This window comes from Neolamprologus brichardi, chromosome 18 (genome assembly GCF_056152115.1).
Source record: "Neolamprologus brichardi isolate AB-2024 chromosome 18, ASM5615211v1, whole genome shotgun sequence".
In the NCBI taxonomy this organism is placed as follows: domain Eukaryota; kingdom Metazoa; phylum Chordata; class Actinopteri; order Cichliformes; family Cichlidae; genus Neolamprologus; species Neolamprologus brichardi.
Genome location: NC_142121.1, coordinates 19,120,038 through 19,142,171, shown reverse-complemented (window position 1 = coordinate 19,142,171; position 22,134 = coordinate 19,120,038). Strand labels below are relative to the sequence as shown.

At 41.4% G+C, this 22,134-nt stretch overlaps 1 protein-coding gene across 1 annotated transcript in view; it reads left to right on the top strand.

Moving 5' to 3' along the window:
- agap3 (ArfGAP with GTPase domain, ankyrin repeat and PH domain 3) overlaps positions 1–22,134 on the top strand; it is a 75,056-nt gene that overhangs the window by 30,511 nt on the left and 22,411 nt on the right. The window contains exons 10-13 of the mRNA XM_087832512.1: positions 1,880–1,984; positions 3,757–3,928; positions 9,845–9,994; positions 15,874–16,029. Coding sequence (XP_087688638.1) covers positions 1,880–1,984; positions 3,757–3,928; positions 9,845–9,994; positions 15,874–16,029 — 583 coding nt within the window. The remainder of the gene's footprint in view (positions 1–1,879; positions 1,985–3,756; positions 3,929–9,844; positions 9,995–15,873; positions 16,030–22,134) is intronic.

The window sequence follows — 22,134 nt, the reverse complement described above, 5'->3', positions numbered from 1 at the left end:
GACTCCGCACCTCTCCTCGTGATGTCACACTATCCCATTTTCTAATCTGAGACAAAGCCCCGATGATTAATTCAATTAAATCGTATGTCAGGCTTCCAGTTATTGAAAGTGACCTGATCTATGATGATATTTATCACAGTCGTAATGGGCAACTGTTCACCTAAAATAACAGAAAAATTAGTGTGCGTGTGTAGATTTTCACGTAATTGCCTTAGCATCTTTATCGATCTGCTTCACGGCTCTGATGAATAATTTGAAGCTCCACACTGATTGCGTGTATAGATTTGTGTATGGTTCAGTAAGACCACAAGATGAGGAACATATTTGCTTGTAAAACATGCATTATAAAGTTGCTAGAGGCCCTCTGACTGCATCATTTACTTTGTATGATTAAAGACACATTTAAAAAGTGTTTACAGTTCTTTTATTGACCATATTGAGAGAGAGCCCGGGCAGTCAGCAACTAATCGATTAAAAGGACACAAGTTTCTTCCTGGACAAAAAATCCTCTTCAAGTATGAATAGTTACAAAAGGGTTAACAGTGGCTTTTGAATATTAAAAAATATATATAGTTTAAATTCTAATTTAATGGCCTGTGTTTTCCCCGTCCTCATTTTCCATCAAAACTTTAAATGGTTTCAAAATATTGTTCTCATTTTTGATTCATCTTCCCTGAAAACTTATGGGTTCTTAAATGTATTCCAGTACAAGTAATTCAGCAATACTTCATCGTAATAAACAACAGGCTTCGGCAACACGATCTGACAGAGCCGGCCTGCTCCCTCATTTTTCAAAGCTTACATTTGGATTTTCTTTTTTTCATTATAAAAATGTTATTTCTACTCTGTAAAGTAAAATTCAATTATTTCAGATGCAGATTTGTTGATGAGATATGAAGCCTGTACTTATGAGCACCAGCGTACAGCCCAGTTGTCAGGACAGTCAGGATTCATTTGTGGTGGGTGGAGGGTCGTGGCAGATGAATCAGGGTCTGGATTAAGATGATTGTCGGCAAACAGCCTGGTGCCCAGGTCACCGAGGGTCAGCTCTTCCTGATGTGTTAATCAGGATTAAAGCCTGCAGGATGGTCCTTACTAGCAAAACACTACCCCTTTGACCCCCCTTTTTTCAGCTCACACACACACACACACACAGGGCCGGGCTGTAAAAGCACAAACATTGCCCCGACTTAATCCCCTAATTAAGCAGGCCCCTCCTCACTATTTAACCTCAGAGAGAGCCTCCTGGCCCTTGCACTCAGCAGCCTTTGGTCACCTCCAGCGGTGGAACTCCATTGTTTACTAGTGGATTTACTAAACAGATAAGGAAACCTTGTGAGGCCCTAAAAGGCCCCAGAAGATAAAGTTGAATAGAATAAGAGATGAGTGGGCTTTGAAGAGGGTAGATCACACTCTCTAATCCCGGGATTGAGGGGTCTTCCAGAGTTCAGCATGTTATGTGCATGAATGCAGGGAGGAGGTCTGGCAAATTGGATTGTCTCTGTTTCTGAATGGTCCCTATAGCAGAGGAACTTGTCCAGCTTTGTAGGTTCAAAAGGGCGCAGAAGCAAAAGCAGCATTTCATTAAACCTGTCAGCCGCCGAGCTATAACAGAAAGAGATTAATTGCAATTTTTAGGTATTTGCCAAACTGTTTTTAATGTAATTACCTCCATACTGTTTCATAATTGTCATTTAATATGATGTTTGTTTGCTTTATGGTGTACCTCCAAGAAAATTCTCCATGAAAGCGCAATAACAAATCTGTAATAACAATAACAGCACTGTTTTATGGTATTTAACATCCATAATGGCTCATATCATCGACCGCGCTGCTCTGAGAGGAGCATATGCTCACCGTGATGGCTTGTCTCTTACAGGGAATCCTTCTGAAGCGAAGTGGCAAATCCCTCAACAAGGAGTGGAAAAAGAAATATGTCACACTGTGTGATAATGGCGTCCTCACTTACCACCCCAGTTTACATGTGAGTCCCCCCACCTCCACACACAGACTTTTGCTCCTTCCTTTGCTATTTCTTTTCCACTCGGCTTTATGGGTTTGTTACACCACTGTTTGTACTCGAGGGTGCTGCTGGAGGTTTTTAATGCAGGACTTTTGTAACCGCTGAGCACGATTCTCTTGATGCGATTACATTTGCCACCATTGCTGTAGGAAACTGGATTGCAACCACATATGCACACGATGTCAACAGAGACTTATTGCTGTGTGTAACGTAACGGCCATATTAGCAAACAACTGGGACTTTGAGCTTAGTATTAAAAAACGGGGTGTCCTAGTGGTCATCTCTGCCCACCCTGTGGTGCCAATCCACGGTGTCTGCTAATGGAGACATGGCTGTGCTGCTGCGTGCCTGCCGCGCCCAGGCCTCACGCTGGCTTGTATTTATAATGGTTCTCACCGCATGGCAGCAGAGCCTGACCAGCCTCCCACATCCATCTTTGTCAGAGTCCCGCTGGGCTGCTAATACCTCTTAAACACTCGGCTGGCTGGCAGCAGACAGCTGAAGAGCCCGGTGCTCCACTCAGAAATGCCCGTCTCTGCCCTCGGATTCCCTCCATCACTCTCTGATTCTTGCAGCCTTGCGTTCGGCATGTCTAGATCATTCGGCCACATGAAATGAGCGATATTTTCAGCATCTTGTCTCTAATGAGACAACTCAAACTTTGAAAACGGGCCCAGTGGTTAGACATGAACCCTGTGTGTGGTCTTTTTTACTCTGACATTGTGTTAGTGGTTTAATTTACAAGCAGTTATTAGTAGAGCGGTGCCAGGCTAAAGTGATGTATGTAATTGACTGAACAGGCTATCTCTTGATCATTACAGCTATTACAGGTCATCGGGGCAATCTATGAATCTATGAATCTGTTGACTTACAGAGGGAGGTGAAATAAGGCTGACAGTTACATTAGCTCAAGCTCATTTTGAGCAGTGGAGCAGAGAAGGAGTAAGAAAAGGAGGAAAAAAAAGGGGGGAAGAGAGAGATTGAGGAAAGGCGCGAGGGAGGGAGGCAGCCTGAGAGTGAAAGAGGGGAACCTTTAATTTCGCAGTCAGCCAAGCCATCCACACAATCACCTTCTGTTAATTCTATCTGCTACATCAATTAAATTGTTTGTAGAAACTAATTGAATGTGGCTTAATCACACATCTTAATAGCTTTGCACGCTTCGATCTGGCTGTTAATTCCAGCAATAAAATGAAATGAGAGCGCTCACTGGGTAATTAGCGAGGAGGCTTGGGAAAGAAATGAGTGCTTTATGACACGGTAATAAAGCAGAGGAGCCGGTGGGGGGACGGCAAAGGCCGAGCTCGCCTCTATCTGGATCTTTTTCTGCTGAGCCCAATGATTTTCACCTTGGCTTCCCACATTTGGGCGGCAGTCGCTTTAAACCAAATCAAATGGCCAAATTGAAAGAGAATGAGACAGTTTGCATTCATTAAGCCTACCATCTCGCTATTTGGAGAGACGGCGTGGGCACAGGTGATGTATAATGGCTTTACAATCATTTTCCCACTATCACGCAGCCGTAGTGGAAGGTCTAAGATGGGTTGTGACTAATGGGGATGGAAATTGAATAGTCTTTTAATTTGTTTTTCTTCTATAATTCCTGGATTCTTGTTGGTCCACAGTCTGTAATCAAGTAGGTAAATTGTGGGATATATTTGGAAATACGAGACTTGTGTAGGGTGAAGGCTGCTTGATACAATTGTCATGCTCTTATTTATTACTTCCTGTAGGACTACATGCAGAACGTGCACGGAAAAGAGATTGACCTGCTGAGGACAACAGTTAAGGTGCCTGGGAAGCGACCGCCCAGAGCAGTGGCCACCGTCGCCCCCACTGCTAGTCCCAAAACCAACGGGCTGACCAAGGACCGCAGCACTTTGCAGCTGGGCATAGGAAACACAGGTCAGAATCCCCGCTTCATTATTTGCCCAATGGGCAAAATTTCTGCTCTTTTTTCACATAAACAGTTATGATACGATAGGATTAATAATTTTAGGGTGCCGAGTCACAACATGAATGACGGTATCACCCTCTTCCTCCCTGCTCTGTATCCACTACACTTACATTACACTGCACTTTTGTACAAAGAGCACAAATGTGAGCAAAGTCGAATTATTTGAGGAGCTCATAGTTTGCTCAGCTTTGCAGATTTCAGATTTAATATTTTATGTTTAAAAACTTTATACAGCTTAGTAATGTTAATGTTGATGTATCAAGAGAGGCACACTTTGCAGTTTTGGTATAGTTAGCTGGCACACCTGATGCATACTGCTCATCTAGATCTAAACTTGCACTGTTCTCTCTGCTTTGGGCTCAAATAAACTAGAGCAAAGTGCAGGACTGCACATGTGAAAACACCCTTAGATAAACTACAAATATGGTGGTGCAAGCTTTTTTTAATTTTTTTTAATGACTTTTTTACATCATTGTGGTTTTGGACAAATCTCCAAAAACATGTTCTAGTCATTAAGTATTTTTATTTTGTTGTAGCCATAGTACAACCATCACTTCGTCTTTTGGACTTCAGAGTGTCCAAAATGTAGTCTATTGGGAAATGATTTGTATATTTATATAATCTACTGATCCAGCTTAATCATAAAAGTTGCATTTTTAGCCGTGGTATTTGAGGCTAGTGCCACATTTATAACGCTCACTTATGCTGGTAAATTTAAAAGCATGGACACTTTTAAGTTAAGAGAGATCATATATCTATACATTTCAGGCTCTTAGAAGAAATAAATCATACCTTGAATATGTAATGGTTACTCAATTAGGCTTTTATTACATTACTAATTTTATATTGCCCTCTGTTTGCGATTAATCACAAAAATGGCTCCCAACAGGTTAATTATCTTTCTGTATGTTTCATATATGCAAATTAGCTGCCGTGTAGTATACACACTGATGACTTAATGAGCATCTATGACAAATCTATTACTTCTCTATATTACTGAACAGGGAATTGCAAGTTGTGTTCAAATAAATGCTGCAACCATGTTTAAGAAACCGTTGTTTATTGTTGTCTTTTAAGTCACTGACCTACTTATTCTCCATCCTCTGTGGTACTGTAGTGGTCACAGAGACAGCAAGCAGTTTGGTCCTGAGCATCGTGCCAGGATTTTTCCACCTTCAGGCTTAAAAATAGAGCTCTTCTCTCAGCAAGCAGTACCACTGGAGGCTGCTGAGAGTCTGGCAGCCGTATAGAGAGGAAGCCCGTGATTGGATTTAGGGGTTAGGATTAAGAGTAATTAATACTAATTAGCAGAGTGATCCCCGGAGGGAGGTGGGGTCCTTCGTCAGCTGTGAAATGGGCACAGTGTTTCCATCATTCAGGCTAAAGCTAACTGGCTGAGAGTGGGTTCAGTGCCAAAGATGGGCCACCAGGGACCGTTAGGACTGTCCGGGCAGGTTACTTTCAAATGTGGCCAAGGTGCTGCCACAGCTGAATGAGTTAATCAGTCACAAGCAGAAAGATGTAGGAGTTTACAGAGCGCAGGACAGGAGATCAAGGTTGTGTCATCCTGGAAAGTGTTGACCTTGAGTGCAGGGTTGAGGAGAGTCGTCTGAGTGGACGAAGGGCGGTGAAAATCAGGCCAGATAAGGTTTTGGGGAGAATAAAACCCACCACCAACTGGGTTGTTTTCTTTCTTGTTGTTAACGCAAAAGTGTTGTTTTCACCTGATGATCATTTCTTGGAAAAGACTCATCAATGATGAATTCCCAACATTTTCAGTTTTCATCTATGTCTGCATCAGGGAACAATGTGAGAGAGATTTGCCTTAATCTCCACTTAGGAAAAGAAAGGTTACAAATCACATCAGGTCTCTCTCCGGGTGGAGGACCCTCTTCTGATTATGCGATCGGGATTTTGATTTCATTAGACATGCAATTGATGAAGGGAACAAAGGGGTAATTTTTCATTCACAGCGTCCAAATCACAAGCCTTGTCTTTGCCTTTGGTAATTCATTCATTCCTTAGATCTAAAGACCTTTATAATCACTGGGAGAAGAGGGATAGCAACCGGGAGAAGGAGGGGCAGAGTGGATGGGGGGAGATAGGAAGATGAAGAGGGGAGGTTGAGAAGACAGAGAGTAAATGTGGGAACGCACGCGCCCGCGAGTTTGCCAAGCGGCCAGGTTTAATTCCTTTGCTGGGTGCTGAGCGGAACCATTTTAAATATGATCCTCCCTGTTAACATGCGTCCTGCCGTGTCACCAGCGACAGATACATTGTATCAAAGTATTAATGGGCCCAGTCACTTTTAATCAATCCTCTGGGAGGGAGAGATGCGCTCACCACAAGGGAGGAAAAGGAGAAAAGTGTTTCGCCCATTCCCTCCCAGCTCTGCGCCATGATTTGTCTCCAGCTTATATAGTGCTACAGAACTAAGAGCCACATACTCCCTAACTAACAGGCCAGTAACAACTTCGGCAAGTTGAAATATTTCCCAATCTCTTCAGTCTGAATCCCTCAACCCTGTTGGGTAAGCGAAAACCATCTCCCATATTCCAAATGTGCTTAGCTTAATTATCTAAAAGTGAATGTTGTTTCTCTAAAGTTGCTGTATTGCAACACGGAAGTGCTGCTGGGGATCCCTCTGAGATCCACTGTGAGAGTTAATTGTTCGTATCGAGATCTGTTTTGTCAATAGAAATAGACGTCATCAGATGGAATCTGAAAAGGAGCTGAAATGGAGAAGAAAGCATCCGTAAAAATGTCTATTTCCAAACATAATACAGGCTGTACTTTCATACACAAGGGCTAAAATCAATATTTTAATGTTAATTTGTTGCGTACAGTTTATGAAATCATTGTATAAAATGCACAAGTCTGAATGCAAATGCTGGAGTGACTTGTGATTGGACTAGAAGCCGCAGTATGAGAGGCGAAGGGGGACGTCTGGGCGTTGGTCATGATGATGATGGTGGTGGTGGATTACACAGCCGCAGATGATGTGTTGCTCGGCCCACATTAGCATGAATGCTTCATTATCTCACTACTTGTACATAATGGGAACAACTCCACGGAGGGGTCAGGCCTCGTCACGGCTCATCAGCCCACTGACGGCCCGGCCTAAAGAGAAATGAGAAGCAAGGCAGAGCTGCTCCCCGCTAATCCATCGCCTGTACTTAACACCCGAGCCTTGGATCGCCTGCAGTAGAAACTATATGGCTTTTGTTATCTCTTTTTACACATGACAATAAAGTCCACAGTGGGTTTTTTTTTCTGTGAAGAGTTTAAGCAGGAAATGAACAAAAGTTAAATGTTTAGCGTGCTTTCTTTATAAGAGAATCAGTGTCAGAATATGTTGAAGAAAAGTAGCAATTTTTTTTGTTTTTTTGGTGATATTTTTTTAATAAGTAGATGCAGTGGTAAAAGAATTATAGTCTAACAGACAGCAATATTCCAGTATAATAATGCCCCATTACAAATTAAATTATAATGTAATAATATAAGTAGATCATTATGATACATAGCACAGTATTTTTCTTATTATTGTAGCTTTTTAAACAATTTTTAATGACTGTGCAGAAGGGTGGTTTAATCTATAGAAATGCTATTATTCTAAGCTTAATGAGGAAAGCTGTCAAACAAATAGAGCTGGGCAAAAAATGTAACGTCCCAGTAGTGTAATATTTAGAACTAAGCAGTAAATGTCTTTGTTCATCTAGGTTTGCTTATTTTACACTACTGTTTATATTTCATGTAATGTCAACATAAATGGCTGCAATGGTTTTTCATAGAGACTTAAACAGAGACTGGACAGAATGAGGCCTCAAACTGGGGTTTTGTTTCATCCACAATTCAAAATAAATCCAGTTATATTGTCAATGATCATTAATTACTAATATTTTGTATCGTCTATGACACATAAATCTGTGTGAGAGATTTCCAATTGAGTATTAATCCCTTGAATCTCAGTTTGAGTCATAATGTTTCGTCATTGTCAGTCCACCGTAGCGCCACTGTTAAATCTATAAAATGTAAAGGAGTCGGGCCTGGCTGGAGCTTTGAGTACAGTGTTCTTTTAATGCCACAAGCTGATTATTTCTCCACTGTAATTACATTATCCTCCCCTTTATGCAGGAGTGGTCTCTGGGGACTAATGGATACAGCCATGTATAATTCATTAATCATTAGCATCCAATTTGACAATTAGACATGATTGTTGAATTTTAAATATCAATCGAAGTTGCCTTGGAGTTATCTAATCCTTTTCCCTCCCTCTCCTCTCTATTTTAAGGTATCACAGAGTGAAACTTTGCACTCTGTGAATTAAAACACATTTTGAATAGTGGGAAAATGGATTTTCTGTTACGAATGCCTCTAACTTTAAACAGTAACACTAACGTCGGCTCTGGGAAACAACATGCAGTGGTGCACTGTTGTCCAAAATCACATAATAAAAAAAAAAACACTTACCAAGAGCAAATGTATAGAAGTCAGAGCTTTTAAAAAAAAAACTATATAATTTATGCATCACGTTTTCGGAAAACAAAGTTTCACATTTTCTTTTCAATTCTCCTACTCCAAGGCTCTCCCCCTCGCCTCCTGCTCCCCCCCCCCCCCCCCCCCCCCCTCTCCTCCTCCGCTCTGATTTCAGCATGCTAATTTAGTCGGTGCTCCTCAGCATGATTCCCTCGCTCTCTCTCCCATTCTTGCTGCGAATCTGCTCCCTCCCCTCTGGGACCTGAAGATTAATATTCCTGGGCCCAACAAGATAATTACTGATACTAATTAGACATGATTATGTGAATTTGATACACTTATTACTCTAGATAATGAGTAGGACATATTATCCTAACAAGCACCCGTGCCGCTTAGTTTACTTTACACACGAGCCACACACTATATTTTCTGTTATTGTCACCTCAATCAGAAACTGATATTCTCTTGTAATTATTAAATAAAGGGCCTTGATGTGTGTTACCTGTAAGATGAGGAAGCTTTGTCAAGAAAATCAGAAAATTGTGTTGATTTCCATAACAAAACCTCTGATGTTTTAACCTTCTAAGTGCCAGTGTGATATCTATTGGCTTTATTAAACTGAATTGTTTTTACAATGTCATGCAGCATGTGTGTGTGTGTGTGTGTGTGTGGGGGGGGGGGGTTATGGCAAAAACGCTGTGAAAAGGATCTTGTTTTTAGACACCCACACTACTTTTAAGTAACACTTACTTTCCGTTACTTTTATGTATTATTTATTTTCAGAACATATTTTCATGTCACATGAGAGATTCCCATTCATCAGATTAACTGTCGGAGCTGTATTTTCCACCTCCGACAGTTAATCTGATTCCGCTCACATGACTGGAAGCATATCGATGAGTTTTTCGGAGCAGTTAGGACGTGTTGTAGGAGCTACTCGCGAGCAGGAGGGAAGGACCCCACATGGTTCAGCCTAGCCCATGAATTAGTAAAGAGAGCCAGGCGTCCGTGGCTTGCCTGATTGGAAGTTAGGGGGAGAACGCCTGCTGACGCCAGTGGAGATCGATGTGGCAGTCAGAGGGATGAGGCGAGATAATTAGCGTTCAGAGTGTATCTTGTTAATTAAGGGCTAATTAGAGGCAGAGGCGGAGGGAGAAGGGTTTTGTGTGTGTGTGCGTGTGTGTGCGTGGGGGGTTGGTTGACAGAGATATGTGCACAAATAGGGTGGCAGCAGTGTTGCAGTGCAGTAGAAACTACCTAAAACTGTTAACTCAATTACATCATTATCCTCTGAGCTTGAAGAAAACAATCCTGCAAGTAAAGAATTCAAACAGCTGTACGCAAAATAAGAAACGAGCATTAATTTTATTTTATTTTTTATTTTCCAGGCGCTTCTCACTCCAACAGCAGCACATCCCTCCAAACGGGCGGGTCGGCGTTTGGCGGCAGTAAAGATGGCATGCACCAGCGCTCCTTCTCTGTGTCCAGCGCCGACCAGTGGAATGAAGCCATCAACACCAGTACAAGCAGCGGAGCCCGTAAGCTCTCCACCTACGCTTTCTACACCCTCACTCGCCTCCCGAGTTCTTATGATTCGCATATAATTCATTATTGCCACAAAGAACAGAATGTATTAAAATAAACTTAAGGGGACCTGATCCTGAGTTGTGGAGTGATGGAGCTGCCATTTGCCGAGCTTCTTCGGCAGGTGAAACAAGCCTCATTTTCATAATTAGCTGATTAGAGCTGTGATCGCTGTGACCTTTTTGGCTGCTGCTCTTTGATAGAAGCAGCATGTTCAGAGGAGAGGAACGGTGAAGGTTAACTTTCCGCCATCGATGCATCTCCACTTGCTGCCTCCTTGTCACATTTCGCCCTGTCACTGTACTTGAGTGAAGTAAGAAAATATATTCACCATGTCTGCTGCGCCCCCCCAATCCCATCCTGTCTTTACCTTCCATCTTACTCTCTGCCCCCCCCCCCCCCCCCCCCCCCCTTCTGTTTTCCTCTCTTTTTCTTCCGAAGAGGAAAATGAATGCTTTTCGGGGGTACCATTCATCACCAGTTATTTCCCTCTCTTTGTGGTTGGCAGTAAAAAAGCACTTAAATGCACATCAACAGAATAACAGTCATTTCCATGCATGTTTGCACTCTGGTAGTTCTCATTAGCACGGCGGCGGCTCCCCCCTCCCCATGGGCTCCCAGGGGCCCCGGCAGTTTAAAGAGCGCACTTTACGAGCGCTGCTGGAGTCCAACTGCACGGCCCTCGTGGTTCCGCAGACAAGCCTGTCTCTCATTTGGAGCTGCCAAACGATCAATTCTGCCTGGACGCAGGCACTTCCATCACCCCCTACCCCTGTCTCCCATCAGCAGCATGCCCAAAGCAGAATTACTTAGATTCGTGGGGTCCTCAAATAAATGAGCATGAGTGTGTGTGTTCGTGTGTTTGCGTGTGTGTGTGTGTGTATATATATTCTGTATGTGTTCTTGCAGAATTTTTGTGAGTGGCTGTTTGTATGTGATTTTGTTTTCCACAGAGCATGTTTGCATTATAATGTGTGTGTGTGCGTCTGTGGGGATGTTTGTGAATGCGGGTTGGGCGACCGAACTGCAGAGAACAAATAGGACTTCCTAAACATTGTGCTATTGGAAATAAGGAGGCTAGAATTTCCTATTTTCATGTTTGGTAAACTGTAAAGCCTTTAATATTAACATAGCTCATTAACCAGCATCCAGTCTTCAACTAAATCAGATACAATTTGCTCCATTATTTTATTTTCTTCAATTATTTTCATGCTACTTTTAAGGTAACCACAAATGAGCTTGAATGAGGCAAATGAGCTGAAAATAATAGTAGAAGCGATGTGTCAAATGATAGATTATGTTAGAGGAAGAGAAGTGTCTCTGTAATCAGTGCATAGTCAGTGCAGACAGTTAAAGGCTTACGCTGAACGCAGCATCAGAAACTTTGCTGAATATCTTGCCGTTAATGTCTCCTTACAGTTTAAGGACGTGAATTAAAGTAGCGGAGCAGATCTGCAATGTAAAGTGATGCCGGGCTGTCACAACACAAACTTGATTGAAACGCAACCCTCTTATCTTCCTTCCTAATGTGTCTTCAATAATCAATAGAGGGTGTTCCGCAGCAACGGCTGCTCATGTTTTGCCATGTGAATTGACTCCAACCATGCCCAATCACTCCATTATCCTTGGTGAAGGTTGCAGGTTAACATAAAATGTGATTCTGAGATGCAAAAACAGCAGATTGATGATTCACTGGAGAATGAATGCATCTTAGCCAGGTAACCATTTCCATATTATTTAAAGAATGTCCTCATTTGTAAACCTATTGAACGAAGGCAGAAGCAGAGGTAGTAGCATCTCTTGAATATTGAGCGCAGATTTTTGATTAAATCCCGGCCCAATTTTTCTATTGCTTGCATTCATAAAGACACCCATTCTTAATGCACCGGATGCTTGTTTAGATCCTGCTCTCCTTCACGCACCTCAATCTTTGAGCCTGAATTAAAAGCAAGAGGCTCAAACAGTCAATTGATAGGCTGGCTGATGACAGTAACTTAAGTCTTTGTCAATGCGCGAGTGAAAGTCAAAGTCAAAAGACTTCTGCATTTCAGTGTCACCGATGCCTTGAGCCAGGTCTTAAAACAGGTGAAATTGATTAAGTAAAACTTTACATCATTCAAAGGTTATCTTTTCGTGTTTTCTGATGTATTTTTGGTTGATAATAATATTCCTAGTTATATTTTATCACATTTTATTTACGTTAAATGTATAAAATTGTTTTGTCAGAAATAAGTGATGCTTACGTGGAACAAAGAGTTGATTAATTAAGAAGTATTTATCAGGTTAACCTGTAATAATTGAAATAATTGTTAATTGCAGAAGGGCTTCTGAGCCGTGTCAGTTTTCATGCCAGTATGAAAATATAAATTTTTTGACAATGCTGTGCTGATTACCAAAACCTGAGTCCATGCAAAGTTTGCGTCGCTTCCCTTTTTTATCCCTTGTGCTCCAATTTATTTTTGCAGCGTTGCTAATTTATTTATATAAGAGTGTTTTTTTTCCTCTTATGAGTTTGCACATCAGCACACAGGTACTTAATGCACAGATAGCCTTTTCCTGTGGCACTGTGTTTTACACCTTGGCCTCCCAATGCGAGGGTGATGGCATGTGGGGCGTTTGATTTCTACGCCAGGCCGTAATGAAGTTTGACATTTAGTTTGGAGAGAGCAGCAGAGCGCGATCAGGCCTTGATTAGTACGCTCTAATTGAGGATAATAAGGGGGAGGCGGTGATTGTTTCTAATTTTTGCCATTAATTGCAGCCGTTGGCTTTGATTGAGGACAGGCAGGGCTGCCATGTCAAGGGGCCTGGCGGAATCATAGTGCTCCTTACCCGGAGCCTCTTGAATAACAATGAAATGACTCCCCCCTCAATTCTCTTCACCCTCTCCCCCCTGCTGCTCACTCTCTCACCATTTTTCATTCTTATTCATTTTGAGCGTAGCGTTGGTAAAGATGTTAGCAGCGCCCTCTGTCTCACCCATGGCCTCCGTTCTGGAGCTGTCATCTCAGTGCTGGGAATGCAATACACTGTAATCACAGGTTAGCCTCGTACCTACTCTGCTGCCCAGGTGATCTTGGCTGAGTGGGTAAAGAGACTTCTGGTCCCCAGCGTGCTTCATTACCCAGCTTGGTCCTGATGGCCCTCATGCACGCTAACAGCCAGCTAATAATGCCACGGTGAATTCCTCGCTTGCAGTTTGCTTTCAACTTCATAATTGTCAACTTAACAAATTTTAATTAACCTGCCATGCATCATTTAGAGCTGAGAACCACTCAGGGGCTTTATATAAAACTATTATATCTCACACGCTTTGCTATTGTTGCTTAGTGATGTGTGCTGTAGTTTTAAATGTCCTGCTCCTACACCTGAATATCACAAACTTCTTAAAGCCCAGTGGATGCAAACAAAGGGGTGTGTGTATACCTTTTTACATATATATATGTTTCAGGTGCAGAGCGAGCTGGGCCGGGGTCATTTTCCACAACATTAAGGGCAGAAATTGATAATTAGAGGTGTTTATGACACGGTTGGGCCCCCCTGAGGGGCAGCCCTCCCCTTTAACCTCAAGCGACATTAAACAAATGCTGGCTGTCACTTTGGAGGCAGGTTGGAGCTCGAGTCTTCCACCCGCCATACGGAGCTGTGCTGGCGGGACAGACGCTGGTATGGAGAGGGAGGAGGAAACAGAGGGTGGGGGGTGGGGGGCACATTGGAGGACCCCTGTGCCCCCAGCTGTCTGAGCCAGCTAATGACTCGTCTCAGGGGGGCTGTTGTAAGAGAGCAGGGAAATTGAAACAGACGCCTCGACTAGGAGCTGCTACATGTGTGGCTGCGCGCTGCCATTCAGAACACCAGAGAGCCTAATATATGGGCTCCAGCTCATGCACTAATGTTATGTTTATTAATGTGATGGCATATAATCAATACATTGCTATTTATGCTGAAATATTAAGATTACCTTTAAAGACAGTTCTCCTGTTTTCAAACAAATTAGAGATCGTTTTAATGAATTTGTTAATTTTTCCCAGTAATGACTTTACGGTTTGTATACATTAACTCTCATCAAGAATAATTTGGAGGGCAGGCATAATGATGTTCGTCTCAGGTGTCGTTTCCTATATTTTGCCCACACTCGAGCAGTGTATCCCCGATCCTCTGAGCTCCCCCCACCCCGCTCAGGCATCTTCAGTCCCCCGCTGAGCCCATCTTACTCCTCCAAGACAGCCCCATCTCCCCAAAGGTAATGACCGAATTAGGCCTAATGTTGTACACTGGCTAATGGCACAGTGCCGCACATTATAGCATGTGCAACTGGCAACGACAACAGCAATAATCCCTGAGCCCCTTGTCCTCCTGCACTCCACCCCTGGGGCTGGGACGGTGCACAGGGAAATGAATGGAGTTTGCCACACTACAATGAGCTTTTGATGGGAGACAATGGAGGAGGCTGCCAGCACCACACAGGGTGGTAAGATGAGAGCAATATGGGGCCCATCTACTGGCCCTCCCTCCCTGCTTCCCCCAGGCCCCTGGCCCCCGCTCCCAGATTCATAATGGCATCCGGAGGGGGAAAGAAGGGAAAGTGATGTCAAATGTCAGGAAATCAGAAAGATGGCAAGCTGACATCCCCCTCCTATCGTCCCATCCCTCCTATCCCTTTGCCCAACGGTAGCACAGGTTAATATCACATTTATAAAATCACTTACAAGAAACAAAGCCGACTCTTAGCCCCCTGTCACTCTCAGACAGTCATATAAAGAGCTTTGCCGCAGGCCAACTTAGGTAACCATTTGTTCAGTGATAGCCCCATACCTGTCCTTCAGACCATCTAAAGCTGGAGTTGTTACACAGTTACTTTTAGAGCACTCATAGCCATTTTGTAGATGCAATAATGGATTGTGACAAGTCTACATTTACTTTTCATGATACTTTCAATATTGTAAACACTCAGCTGTCATTTCACAGGAATTAACATGGTGCAAACATACTTTTACACCCTTTTTAGGACATGTGATAAAATTATTATTTTTTTAGCTTCAATCTCTGTTTTTGTAACTCATTGCGTTAACGCTTGCTGTGCCACTAACGTAAGAGTTTTGAGACAAGTGTATATCCGCAAAGTATTAAGTCTACATTGTCCACACAAAGTCACCTTGATGATATTGATCTACAGGGGAAAATTCAAATTAAGTCATTTATAGATACATATGAAGTCATTTAAAAAATTTTAACCCAGCATTCCCTTTTTCATCCATATTCTGCATCTCTTTTTCTAAATGTATCATGCATCATCATAGCAAAAGACAGAAAATCCTGCATGACCTTGTTTTTCTTCACCGTCTCCGTCAGATTTTTTCTTCAGTAGTCGTGAAGTCATTACTCTGTGCATTCGTTGCCTGCAGAAGCTCCAGAAGAAAATCATAATGTAAATTTTTTTCCCAACATGTCAAATCTAAAACAAAGTTCATCCTCACAGTTCTTGAATAAATCATGATGTTTTTTTTCTATTGTTTGGAAATATTATCTTGACTAGAATTGATTCTGTCTAAAAAAAACAGAAGCTTATTCTACACATTTCTATGAGTGATCCACCAATGGGACAACTGCATTTAATCAGGTTTAAAACTAGCTAAAATTAATAAACATACCTGTCATACTTTATTTGTTTGGTGAGGTTTGATGCCAGTTAGTAGTCAGAACTACAATCATCAAGCTGATGATCATATAGTGAAAATTAAACTTAAAGATAAGGCTGAAAATCCAGAGTGTGTCTTTCTTTCGCTGTTCAAAAACAGTAACTGTTTCCCCTTTTATGCTTTTTTTCCCACAGCTAACGGGACGAGTGATCCGACCGGTTCGAGTGTGGGCAGTGCAACGAGTCCTAAACTTGAGCCGCCTCCCTCGCCACACGCAAACCGCAAGAAACACAGACGGAAAAAGAGCACAGGCATCACAAAGCCAGATGGCTTATCCACAGGCAATGAAGGTATGAAAAGTTACAATGCTACATTAGCTAGATGATAAAAGTTGTAGAATGAAAAAAAATATATAAATCTTTCAAGTGCTGCACAGGGGACTGACTGGCAAAATACTCACTTACTATTATAGAGACTCAGTTTCATTTTGTGGAGCAAACACACAAAAAAATTGCGATTTTACATGTATAGTTTGTGTTTCTATGTTTAACACATAGCACCAAATTTACCAGATATGCCATCTAATTCTTTCTCCTTCAAAGTTTTGGTTATTGGTTGTTCTGCACACACACAGATACATAAAGTTGCACAGATCTAAACAGTAGCCCTAACTGGTAGGCATGTATGTATACAGACAAAAACTATAGAAACTTCTTTGCATCCTTTTACTGTTTTTATTAACATATGTGCTATTCAGTGATCAGATTTAAAATGACTCCTTATAGTCGTCATGGAATAAGTGCATGTAATCTTCTTTATTTTGGCTGAATGTGGCCTATGATACACATAAAGGTGTGTAGTTTTGTATCTCCCTGTGGCCCCCTGCACAGTTCACCCTCAAAGCCTCCATTTATTTTACTGTTGCGTGAATAGCGAATGTGGCCCTCCTCAGCAGGGGAGTGGCAGTCGACTCTCCACCCAATTAATAATGATTCTTCAGTCCAATGATGAATGGACTAGTCTAATTGGATGGCATTGTGAAAACACTGTGGCGCATTTCAGAGGCCATAAAACTGATGTCACCAGAACGGGATGATCAATCAACAAGATTGATACGCTGGATAACAACAACAATGGCATTGACGCCTCCTAAATGGGGCTTAGCATTTATAATCATTATACTTTTTTATCATGGTCTCTGACAGCTTCTCTTTAAAGTCTGAATGGGTCTGCTGACCACATTGTTATATAGAGGGAACATCATCAGCATCACATAGATAAGTGGTATGAGATAAGTGGTGCCCTTTTTATTGCTGGGATAGTGTGTGGTGACATCAGCTTCTGTAGGGGTAGTCCTACTGAGCAAAGCACTGGCAATCTTAAATCTTAAAGTTAGCCTTCAGAACAGACATCGCTGTTTCCAAAATAGTTGGGACGTTGTATCGAATTGATTTGCAGTCATTTGAAGATTTGTTAAATTCAGAATAGAAATGTTGAAATTGAGACATTTTGCTGTTTTTTGAAATAATATATTTTCATTTTAATTTGATTTTGTAATACATTTATATATTATTTTTTTATAATGGTCACTATATTTTCAGTGTGTCTGCCGCGCTGTCTTAACACGTGGCATTGTCTTGTTGCCTGGATGGCAGCCATTCTGCTCTAAAACCTGTATTTATCATTAAGCATTATGTTGCCTTCACAGATATATAAGTTATCAGTTCTATCACTGAGGTTAGCTTTATTATATCGATAATGCGACATCCACGATTTGCTAAATAAATTGCAAACTGTGTACCATGGTGATGAAATCCCCACGTTCCTTGCATTTTTATGCTCTTAATTTATTGAACTATATGCCCACGAAGTTTTTCCGTCTCGTATATTCAATAACGTTCCCAATTAACCTAATTATCTGTGAGCAGATTGTCTTCCATGACGCATGCCCCAATTTTTTTGAACCATGTACTTGGGATCAAATTCAAAATGATTATATACTTTTCAAAAGCAGTAAAATATAGCAGTTTCAACAGACTATTTTCAGCCTTAAAGTGATTTCCAAAGCAGTGCATTCTGTTTTTATTTACATTCTAAACAGCGATCCAGCTTCCAAGAAATGGGATGAGCTGCTGTGTATCTAATCAAGCATCCTTTTTTTTTTTCCAAGGCACCCGTTACTTCAGTTTTATTTGACATTACTTAGATCTTAATGTATATCTCCTGACAGAATTACACAGTCACATTAAAGTCTTCACTTAGCGATGGCTGGTATTATCGAACCCCTTTATATCTCGTCAATAAGTGTACCACACGGTGCAAGGTTTACTTCAGAGACCGAAGTATAAGAGTAATCAGACAGGAGGAGGCAGATTCTCAATGTTTCTCACATCATCAAACATGCACATTGTTTTCTGTCTCTCTCATTGTTCTCTGCAAGCTTTTCTATTAGCATCAGCTTGTCTGTTCTGCTGAATGCTCTGGAATACAGACGTATCGCTTAAATATTGGATTCACCCAAGTCTGGGATGTGAGTTGTGTCTCCTGTTAAAAGAACAGGAAAGAGAGAGAGGAGAGATGAGGTGGGATCCTTGAATAAATTGCTATCAGTTTATCTCATTTACGGGGCAAATCAGAAGCATGCAATGCAGGCTGAAATTGAATTTTAGTAGTTGTGAAGCATCATAAATCAAAACAGCGTGAGCGTCTTAAGGTGAGAAATCATTTTGGTCAACATGGGACGTGTGGGATGTACATGGGAGCCTGGAGAGACAGTCGCTGCAACATAATTTCCAAATATGGCACTACAGTAGTTAGCGAGGCTTCTCCAAATCACTGCTAAAGTGGAGAGAAATTTAGACTTATGTTAAAACTAAGTTCATTAGTATGAAGATTACAGGCTAAACACTCGGCAGATGGGCTCATACTTTCAAATGGGTTTGAGTCATCCGTTGTACTCTCTTGTAATTGAGCTTTTATTGTGCTTCAAAAGGATTTTATTTCAAATTAATGCAAGGCCATGTTTCCACAATCAATTTGAAACCATATTTGGATAAAGTCAAAATTCTCTGTTACGTCTAATGCGCTGCACTTGCACCAAGAATAGGCACAAGGGACACAGTCCCTAATATCCTATGCACTGTCAGAGCTGTGCGGTGTAATGAACTTCTCATGTGCTTAAAGAATGATGCAGGATGCATGGCGAGACAACTGACAGCCCCGTAATGTGTTTCCCAGCAGCCGCCCGGCGACGAGCTCTCTCGATGTGTCGCTCGCCATAAACCCACTGGAAAATCGATGGCCGATAAAGAGTTGTGTTCAGGGGGAGCCCCCTCTGATTAATGCAGACTGTCAGGGAGCATCATTAATGTATTTCTCTTTTAAAGAAAGTGTATCAAATGCTCATTGTTTTGGGGAGTTTAGCTTGCCCAATGTGAGCTGGGGTGGGGGGTGTCGGGACGGAGGTAAACTGTGACGAGACCTTCCTTGCTGATGCTTCCAGTTTTATAGGTGAAGATATTTATTCTTGCTAAAGTGGCAGAAGTTAAAAGAAAATAAGAATGTGTTTGATGTGCAGATGGTAACGAGATTTGCAGACGTCCAGTCAAACAAAGGCCGTCAAACTGCACGTCCATTTTTGAAGACGTAGGGAACTTGCTTCAGACGCTAGAACATTTTTATTATTTAAAACTTATGTAAGTCAAATTTAAGACGTATATCTGCCTCTCATTAGATTTAGAAAAGATTAGGGTATGAGATCATCAACTAAGATGCCATTTTGACAACTTTTTTGTTCTGTAAGTAGGAGTTTAACGTTTAATTTGAGTCATTGTTTTTGTCATTTTTGTTTGTTTTTGCCATAAAACACAGAGAAAAAACACAAACCGTAACAGATCAAAAACTCGGGTGATGAAGTCAAAGGAGTGTCTGAATGTAGCTCTTGCAAGAGTGATTAAAGGTTAGTTGCAGCGTCAAAATCAAACACTTCCACGAACGCGATGCATATTATAAATATAATTTTAGATTTGATGTGACTTACACTCCTAATATTTATGAATAAAAGCTTAGCTGCCTGATTAGAAATCATAGTAATAGATGCAATTTGAATGTGAATTTGTGTTTTATTGTCTGTCAAAGTAACTGTCAGTAACGTAACGTAAAAATTCCAGAAAAAATGAATATGATGACATTCTAGGTGTAAATGTAATGTGATATAAATCTGCGTCTAAACATCAACAAATAGGAGACCCTCAGTATAACCTACTGAATCTAAAATTATTAAAGCACTCAGACATGATAATAGTTAAAAACCATTCATAACATTTCACATTAATATGACATATTAAGTCATAATATATGATAAGAAGACATAAATGCAAGATAACATCTTCCTTTTTTTCTCAGTTGGAGGCATTCAGAATAAAGCGTTTGTTTGCGACAGAGCAGAATTGGATTCAGTGTACTCTGTTTCACAAATTAAATTTTGAATTAAAAAAAAGTGCAGAAACGGGATAATCACTTTAAATCTTTGAGTAGTTTCATTTAAAATTTGAGCTGATTGAGTTTAAAGTGGTTGAAAGCACTCGATGTAATTTTATCAGCAGTTAAAGGAGAATCGGGGAAATTATTTCTGTGTTTGTAAAAGTGTGGACTCTCAGAATTATAATGGTAACCGCCCTTTTTAAATTACTGGAAAGGATAAATTGAATCAGTTTGAAGATCGTGGCCAGAATGCTGATGCTGATGGGAACTTCACTTTGGTTGAAAACTGTAGATCATCTTACATTTAAAAACCATTTAAACTAAATTTGATGTTGTCAGTCTGCCACAGTCGACCCAGTGGAATCATTTTACTTTATATATGAACATGAAGAACGCAAACGGACTTAAATAAGCAAACACTGAAAACTAAATGGGCTTTAATACCAATGTAGCACGTTTCAGATCATCTTTACTGTGGCTAAGGAAGAGGTATAAATGGACTGAAGAAGCTTACCACTGGATGTGGATTAGGAGTGTGATAAGTGTAATAATCTGGAATTAATGACATATTTACCTGCTAGCAACTGGACAAAGAAACAAAACCAATTTGCAGTGCATACAGTGCACCAACCCAACTGGTAACACAATATATTTAAGTGCCTGCTGCAAAATGTTTAACTGCTTTTATAACATTTATAATATTCATTCATCAAAACTTTTTTGTTCTCTGTTCCCTAACCCAGGCCAGTCGATAGTAAGCTAAAGTTTTGCTTATATTGAGAGTCCGGCTGTAATCCAGTATTCTGTTGTCCTGCACCTTAGTAAAGTAAGGGTTAATATCCTCTGGAGTCCAGCTGGGGATTAGGAAATGGAGGTTTAACTGCCTGTGCTAATGGTGGGTGTTTATCTCAATACTTTGTTTTGTCACTCCCTGACTCGCTCTCATTTCCGAAAGCTGTCCCTGGAGCCTCCACTCTTGTAATGGCTTAGCTTTCTGAGCGCCACAGTACAGAGGGAAAGGAATAACAAGATTCTCATTTGGGCTCTATACACACTGCCCACAGATACATGTATAATTGGCCCTGTTTTCATTCTGCTCTGTTGTTAAATGCACTAGCTATTAGGGTAGTGGTATTGGTGCTGATTTCATGTGTTTGTTTATTGTTGGAAGGTGTGCTCCTCGTTTGTTTGAGCACGAGTGTGTGCGTGTAAAAGTGTGCAGAATTGTGTGTGTCAGATAGATAAAGAGTGTGCTCTATCTCTCTCTTCCTCTCTGCTTTTTTCTTTCGGAGTTTGGTCGTGGTTCCCCTGGGGCCCCTGTCGCAGTAATGGCCTGCTCCTGATTGCTCTGATACAGGTTAGGAATATTGGCTTTAATGATGTGTAAAATGAGCAAGCAGTGCCTGTGACATTTACAGATGGCACCGCCTTGGCCTGTTCTTCCCAACTGCTCGTTAATTCACGGGAACGGCAAGCACTTCTTTAAGTGACTGCCTGATGCATGCATACGACACAAAACAGCACATCCTACACACCAAAACAATAGCTCACCTTATGTACCTCTGCACCTTGTCATTTCAGTGAAGCGCTCACGCAAATAGATGAAATAAAGAATCCTCAAGGTGAAGAGCTGTTTGCTAAGTCCTCTCAAAGGGTTTGTGACACTGGTCTCCAGAGGTCTTTGAAGGGCTTAGACAGATAGATCCTGGGTTGCAGACTGCGTTTTAGACAGCACAGCTGGCCTCAGCACCAAACCCCCTGAGGTGCTAATCTGGTCCACAGGTTCTCGATGGTACATCTGCTGCACATGCACAGCTATAGAGGAAGCACCATCCTCGAGTCCCTGTCTTGTCTGTGAGGTTTCAATTTGATTTTTGCACGTCAAGTAAATATTTTTAATGGCAGCCAGTCAATAATAAAGGAAGTACTCAATAACATCGGTACAATAACACAAAGGAGACAGCTATCCGCTA